The following is a 7,839-nucleotide window of genomic DNA, read 5'->3' as shown; positions in this document are numbered from 1 at the left end:
GGATGCATGTCTTGAAAAGATAGAAATGATCAAATGTACTACTACTATTACTTACAAACATGAATTTCCTGATCTTTGCATTCTCATTACCAAATGATTAAATACAATCATAACAAAAGTTGTGAAATTCCCATCAATATTACAAGCATTTTACCAAAACCATAATACAAGACAAATATTTAGGCTATGAGAAGTGTATACATATCTTTAGAAACCATAAATTGAAAGGCACGGAGATAGAGAATATTCAAGAAGATAATAAACCTTTTTTCTCTTGATAATTACCTATTTGAAATGGGATTTGGACCACTAGGAACTTCATGGGCACTAGCATCCAATGATTTATCTCTCCATAAATAAGATTTTTGTGATCGATGATGAACTTTAGGGTACTCATGGTGCTTTCCTTTTCTTCCCATTATTTTTGTACTAGAAATTTGATCTTCTTTGCAGTTTCTTCTCTCCATCAAAGGTTTGAAAATGTTCTTCTTGATAGCATGATCTCCCGATAAATTATACTTAACTTGTAAAGAATTCGGTTGTACTTGTACTTGTCTGCCCTCGACCATAAGAGTGACAAGAAGGAAGAAGAGAGTAAGTAGTGAGGCAATGTTGTAGAGAGAAATGAAAGGAGGAGTCATTTTACAAGTGAGAAGCTAGAAAGCCATTCCTAGCCATAAACAAATAAAATATACGTACAGGAAGATGAATTATTCAAAACTAGATATATGTGGGCGAGAATAAGAGGGGCAGTTTACCATGTGAAAACCCTAAAAAGAAAAAAAAACTGAGGTAGCTAGCTGATTTAAACTAGTTTGAACATTAGGGATGTAACTTTAGGAGATGTAGGTCAAAGATAAGATGTAGAGAGAAAGAAAGAGATAAAATAAAAGAGAGAATCTTGAAAGAGATAAAGTGGGAAAGGAGATACATGAATTACTTTATTAATGTCTTGTGACCTTAAAAGATTACCCAAAGAGAGAGACAGAGGAAGACATAGAGTGAAGGATAACTTTTTTGTTTAATTATTGTATCCGAAATTCATAAGCTCGACTAATTTAGACAAATATCGCGTATAGGATTCATTTAAGGGGTTAATTTCATAGACTGATCCAGATTTTTTAATTTATGAGTTTTTGACCATATATAATATCTTTATGCTTACTGAGTTCTGGACAATATTAAATAAAAAAAACACAAATATAGAGTTTAAGTTAAAATTGCTAGGTTCTATTGAATCCATAAATATGATGGCAGCTCGCCCCTAATTAAATTTAAGTTCTACCACAAATTTTTTATTTTTAAAATTTGAACCTAAAAACCCTGATTAAGGATGACAAGATTCCATTCTATCTGACTGTATTCTTAGGTGGCGGGGGTATTTCGTCTAGTAGTAGAAAGACAAAAGGTGTAGGTGGGTGAGATGAGCAAGAGAGACATGAGAAGAGACATGCAAATACTGACAAGTGCGTCCTTTGGAATTTTGGATGATTGGCGCAATTTGTTACGGACTTTGGACACTATGAAAATGGACAAATTCCATAAAGGGGAACAAAAAATCCGGGGGGTCACATAAGCCAGAAAATAAAATGGTCACAGATTTGAAGGCAACAGTTTCTGAGTAGAGATGATACTCCCATCCCATAATTAACTGCCAAAGGGGAAAAAGAAAAAATATATCAAAGGGTTATTACAGTGCATTAATAGCGATGAAATTAATTAATTAGCTTATGAGTGTGAATGTATATTCTCAAAATTAATAAACATCCGCCCGATGATGAGCCATCATTCTTCATCTTATGTTTGGTAAATGGTTTGACAAGACAAAAACGGAAACTCGAAATGTTTGTTTAATTTGATCATTGTGAAAACTTTACTTAAAATGACAACGTTTTAGAGAATACATTTCCCTTTCCTAATTATTTTAATGTGTAAATTGGTGGTCTAATTTACTATTGGAAGTCCTTTTTACATACTCCTACTTTTGCCTTTAATTTAATTATTAAATTACCGTACATAAGATGAGAATTACTTACTATTCAACCCACCTTTTATTTTTCTTTTAGTTAATAAATTAAAGATTACGTAAGGGAGGAATTTATGAGCATTGAATTAAATGTATACCACTTTACAAAGATATCATGCTCGATTAATTATCAGTAAATCATACAGATACAATATCCCGGACAACTCATCTTAATTTCAACCTTTAAAGAAGATGGAATACATATAAATTAATCTTATCAAGTACTACCAATTAAATAGTACTAGCACAATTTTACAATATCCTTTGCAGTTTAATTTGCAACTTTCGAAACTTCAAAGTACAAATTACATTAGCATAGTAAAAACCCGAAAAAGGAACAAACTCATACTGATAGCGTAAAAGAATCTTCACACTACTGGTATATATAACTTAACTTTAAAAAAAGTCAAGATTTTAATAAGCAGGACTATTGACGCGCGCACAATTGAGTCGGACTTCACCATCAATGCTTAGATAATCTTGAATATTGCCCATCTTGACCATAGAAGCTGCAAAAAGATTTTCAAAAGTGTCTGGCTGAGTAGCCAAAGCTGTGACAATTGGTGCAGTTCTTGGATCTGTGTAGAGCAATTGGTCTGTCAACAATAGTCCCATTCCCCTTTGCAGATTCTTGTAATATTGGACATCAAATTTCTTGGGAGTAACAGCATCAAGATCAACATATTCAGATGCCCATCTGCATTTTCTATCTAAGTAATTTAAGTAGTGATTATCGAGTCTTGAATCTGATTTCTTAGTTCCGTTGTAGTGGTATAGCCTGTATTGTAGAGATTCACATGTGGTTCTTCCAATTGTGTGAGCTCCTACATATATAAAACACAAATTAGATCAACGTTGATATTCAATAATTGCAATTCTTATAACAAACGGAAAAAGGGCCCAAATTTATCCATGTGCAATTCGAAATTCCTTAATTTTGAGATTTGTTACACTTTTGGTCTATTCGTATCTCTGCAGTTAGCAAATAGTCTTGTATTTGCTTTTATCATTAACCGAGCTTCAACTTAAAATGTGTGGACTCGTGCCCAATATTTTCCCAAAAAAAAAAAAAACAATTTTACTCGTCAACCATTTACCACATGCATCATTTAAAATTATTCTCTTGTTGGAGCCCCAGTAGGGGTCAATGGCAAAAAAAGAGACGTTTCCTAATGTCGGGAGTAATTTTAGACCGGTGGTTTAACGGTAGACAAAGTTGCATCAATTGAAATAAGGGATAATTGTACTTTTGATCCCTCAATTATTGGTAAATGTTGATTTGGTCCTTATAATATTGGGCTATAACCTTCAATTAACTAATTTGGTCCTTTTAAAGAAATTAAATTTTATCGATATTTGAGGGACTAAAACTGTTAATTTCCCTTGAAATAACATAACGGTGACAATTTCTTCAACCAAAAATAGCTACTAAGATGAGTAATTAATTAATGTTAGCTAGTTAGTTGGAGTACTCACCAGAGAGGACAACCAAGTCGAGAACATTCAAGCCTTTAGACTGGAAAAATTCAAGCAAATCAGTAACTAATTCATGACCCACAGGAATTAATTGATCAGCTTCCTTAGCCATTGAAACTGTACCATCTTTCCTACCATATGGCACCATCCAAAATGGACCACCTACAGCAAGTGTTGCGTCTCTTGCAGCTGCTGTTAGAATATCAGCACACGACACTGTCTTGGGGCAGGCTTTCTCTAATTCAGTTTTGATATCATCAATTACTTCAAATCCCCTTAATGTCTTGCTTGCTTTGGCACTTCTCTCACTTTCATCGTGGTCTAATAATATTGAAGCATCACATCCCTAGGTACCATCCATAACAATACAAACTTAATTAGAGAACACGTATTGTTTTTTTCTTTTCTTTTGGCATCTACTAGCTTGGTACAATGTAATTGTAACTTTGTGTCAAAAATCTTGAAAGAAATATCAAATAAAAATTCCAAAAAGAGAGATATAACTTTACATTAGACTTTTTTTTTGTTGTTAAATTAGCCATAGTTTAACTTACTATTGTTCAACTAAAATTTGCACAGGAATAGAAGTTATATCGAAATGTATATTTATGGTTTACCACCAAATGAATGTGGTAGCTAGGATACAGGGGCGAAGCAAAACTTTTCGTTACATGGTTAGCCGAGCCAATACCTTTTGATCAAAATCCTGCATTTGTCTTAAAAATTCATATGCAAATTGTTAATTTAAAATCTAGTAATTTAAAAAGACTAAAATCTCAAATACATAAATTTTAAATGTTGGTTCCGCTTCTAATGGAATGGATGAGATCCCTCAATCAACCAGAACCCAAATTGAAGCCCCATAAATGGAAGAACTCCTTGTTGGGAGCACTTCCTTTAAATGGGTCATATGCATGTGGCCCGATTCTAAATAGTCAGGGCATGAGTCTCAGATACCGAATGATTAATAAAAATAAAAATAAAAATAAAAGTGTGTTGTTTAACTTTATTAAATAAACATTAACTAAGTAGTGAAAATAAATAAAAGTATATATATGTTTAATATTTACGTACCCTAACGAAGCAGTCATGGAAATGCAACCTCATGAGGGCAGGAGCAAGAGAATAGTCTTTTTTAACCCATTCCTCCATTTTCTTGTGCACTATACTCTCAAGATTTGGACAGCTAAGGCTATAGTAGTCAAATGGAAGGTCGACGTCGTCAAATAATGAAGCAGACACGGCAGCCACAAGAAACAAGGCCGCGAGGGAAACAAAAGTGATTCTACTCGAAAAACTCTTCATTCTGAGAAATTTGAAATGGAAGAAGCTTCAAATGGAAAGTAAATGATGAAGAGGAATGGCTTGATTTGTTAATGTACACTTATTACTTATCTATATATAGTTTTTTGAAGTTGCGATGTGATCGAGCATATATCTACGTGAGAAGCACATCATTTGGTTTCACAAACTCGAGACGTGCGAACATGTAGAAATGTTGAGCTGACAATATAGCTATAAAAAGAATATATGTATATGTTTGGATTTGAGATTCGGGATTCGGTTGGGAGGCAGAAAATATTATAGAAAACAATTAAGCAGATTATTATATTATTAAAAAAAATGTATGAGTTGACTATTAATAGAAAAATATAAAAGGAAGTGCAATGGATTTAGCTAGTACGTATTGTTTGGCTAGAAATATCGTACAGTAGTAATATTAATTTTGGAAAAAATCCTTTTAACATACAATACAAAGTTACAAACAATTAAACATTAATTACTTCTGCCTGAAACACCACCAGAAGGCTCAACCTTCACTTCCCGCTCGACAAGTGTGCGACCAACCAATACTAAAAAGATATAGTAAACAACAATTTTCTTATAATAAAACATTTACCAATTGGCTAAGTTTAAAGTTAGTTACACTTCAAATTAAAGTATTTTTAGGGTCAAAAGGACAAGTATGAGAGGGTTTATTAACAAAAATAGGTATGAATTAGCCCAAAATATAACAAATTACAGTAAAATTAAGATATTTCGCATTTTCACCTCTTTCCCATCGTGGAACCATCAATGAAGACTATATAATTAAACATCTGCCTTTAGTATATTAATTGCCGTGCTCAAGTTTTGAGATAAGTTCTAGATTTTCGCCTATCATTTAAAGCTCATATAAAATGTCGGCGAAAGACGTGACATTAAGTACTTCATATGCAGCTGAAAGTGTCAATAAGAAGCATGATGAGAAGTGTAAACGTATAGAGCTGGCTCTCCTTTAAAAAGGAGGCCACCCTTCAGAAATAAGGGCTAATTGTTAGAACCAAACAAGGATATGGTTGATTTTTCATCTAAAGGCCATGATACATGGCACGGCACAATTTGAGGTTTTCTTTTCTTCTTCATAAGCTGAGGGGAGTCTTGACGTAACTGGTACAATTTTTGCCACGTAATCAGGAGGTCATGGATTCGAGCCGTAGAAATAGCTTATTGCAGAAATGTAGGATGGGATTGCGTAAAATAGACCCTTGTGATTAGGGCTTTAATTTCCCCTAACCCTACTTATAGCGGAAGCTTAGTGCATCGGGAAGGTTTTTTTTTTTTTTTTTTTTTTTTTAAGTTAGCAACTGCATCATTGGGACAAGTGAAATATACAAGCCTGACCTTGTTGAGGTATTGGTCGCTCATGGTCTCCGGCCCTCATCTCATTGGCGGCCCAAATTAGCAGAAAACTGAAACAGAAATGGAATGGAATTACAGAGAAAATGAAATGCCGGCATATAAAGGGCAGCTATACAAGAGGGGCTGAAATTCATTTTCTCCACCAACTTTGCTAAAAATCAAACGCCTGCCACAATTTTGATCTTCAAAGAAAATTGGAGGGGAAAATTATTTTCACCTGATAAGAGGTCATCGAAGTACAACTATGCCACCAAAAAGAAAAGAAAATTACTCCATTATTAATTATACTTCATATTTCATAATGACACATCAGCACTTAAAAGCTAGTTTGGATTAGTTGATTGTCAATAGCTGATAAGTTTTAAGTGTTACAATTGACTTTATAAATAAGCAATTACGTATTTTGATAGGAGTGTTGAAACTAATAATAAGTCATTGACGTGTATGGTGAAAAAATGCCCATAAGCTATTTTTTGTTAGAAGGACAATGATAACCTTGAAATCTTTATAAAATGTTACTCTACTACAAAAAAATTATTTTTAACTGAAAAGGAGAAATGAGGAATATAGAATGAACAAGAAGTTAGGGGTTTTATTTTGGGAAAATATTTTGAGAACTAAAAAAAAATATTAAGGATAAAATAGTTAAAGTTTGGTCAACTAAAGATGTTGAAAAGCCATAAATTAAGGGTAATCAACTTATGACTTTTGATTGATTTTGGGATATAAGCACTTGACTTATAAGCACTTTAATCAATTAGGTCTTTACCAAATGCATAGATAAGCCAAAAAATGTTTATCGTCATAAATAGCCTAACACTCTTTTAAGTGTGGTATTTTGATGCTATATATTCATGCATATGATATATATGCACCAAATTTAACAGGCAATATCTCGAAAGGGAAGAAGTTATAATAACCAGTATTTCACTTTCAATATTTAAAAAGGAAAAGGGTCAATATTTACACGTACTCATGTTTCATGCTATAATATCATGTACTATCGAAAATAATTTAAATATACCCTTGTTATATTTTCGATCTAAATATACCCTTGCCCAAAAAACAATAGGAATTGAGCCAGATGATAATTAACAGGGATTAACAGTGAATATAAAAATGAAATCCACCATGAAAGAACAAGGTTGGAAGCTTTGGATATTGAAAAGAGATGAAGAAAAAGATGAAAAGAAAAAAAATGGGTTGGGTTAAACGGATGATTTCTAAAAGAATCGGGTATTTAAAATTGGGGATGGTCATTTGATTCTAAGCTTGGCACATGTTCCTCCGTCAAAATTAAGGACAAATTTGTGCCAAAGTATAAGAGCGGTTTATATAGACCGAAAGTATAACGGTAGGGTATATCTGGACCGAAGTATAATGAGGAATACATTAAAACTACTAAAATTTACTTGGCATAGCTTACGTTATTACATATTTATGGAACATAACTAAACTTTACAATAATTATATTTAGTAGCTAAAATATAACATATTTACTTCCTATAGCTACCACTTTTTTACCACTCATCTGATAACTTCCCACGCCCCTAAATTTAAGCAAAAAAAAAAAAAAAAACGTCTCTTTCTCATATCCCCCTAAACACACGCCATTATGCCCAATATCCCTTAATTTCCTCCAATTTCAAATCAGA

General features: G+C 33.0%; 1 protein-coding gene across 1 annotated transcript; it reads right to left on the bottom strand.

Moving 5' to 3' along the window:
• Positions 1 to 2,190: 2,190 nt before the first annotated feature.
• LOC132622948 (peroxidase 7) lies at positions 2,191 to 5,002 on the bottom strand. Its single transcript, XM_060337642.1, has 3 exons — positions 4,577 to 5,002; positions 3,503 to 3,848; positions 2,191 to 2,850 (listed from the first exon to the last, which is right to left on the bottom strand). The coding sequence occupies exons 1-3, from the start codon at positions 4,805 to 4,807 to the stop codon at positions 2,441 to 2,443; spliced, it is 987 nt and encodes a 328-aa protein (XP_060193625.1). The 5' UTR covers positions 4,808 to 5,002; the 3' UTR covers positions 2,191 to 2,440.
• Between the last annotated feature and the right edge of the window lie 2,837 nt (positions 5,003 to 7,839).

This window comes from Lycium barbarum, chromosome 12 (genome assembly GCF_019175385.1).
Source record: "Lycium barbarum isolate Lr01 chromosome 12, ASM1917538v2, whole genome shotgun sequence".
NCBI classification, from domain to species: domain Eukaryota; kingdom Viridiplantae; phylum Streptophyta; class Magnoliopsida; order Solanales; family Solanaceae; genus Lycium; species Lycium barbarum.
This window is presented reverse-complemented; position numbering and strand designations above follow the sequence as displayed.

Bases quoted from the DNA above. Each gene is read 5' to 3' on its own strand.
- LOC132622948 (XM_060337642.1), bottom strand. From the start codon at position 4,807: ATGAAGAGTTTTTCGAGTAGAATCACTTTTGTTTCCCTCGCGGCCTTG. The intron at 3,849-4,576 runs GTACGTAAATAT...GATGGTACCTAG, and splicing joins TCCATGACTGCTTCGTTAGG to GGATGTGATGCTTCAATATT. The intron at 2,851-3,502 runs GTGAGTACTCCA...TTATATATGTAG, and splicing joins CGACTTGGTTGTCCTCTCTG to GAGCTCACACAATTGGAAGA.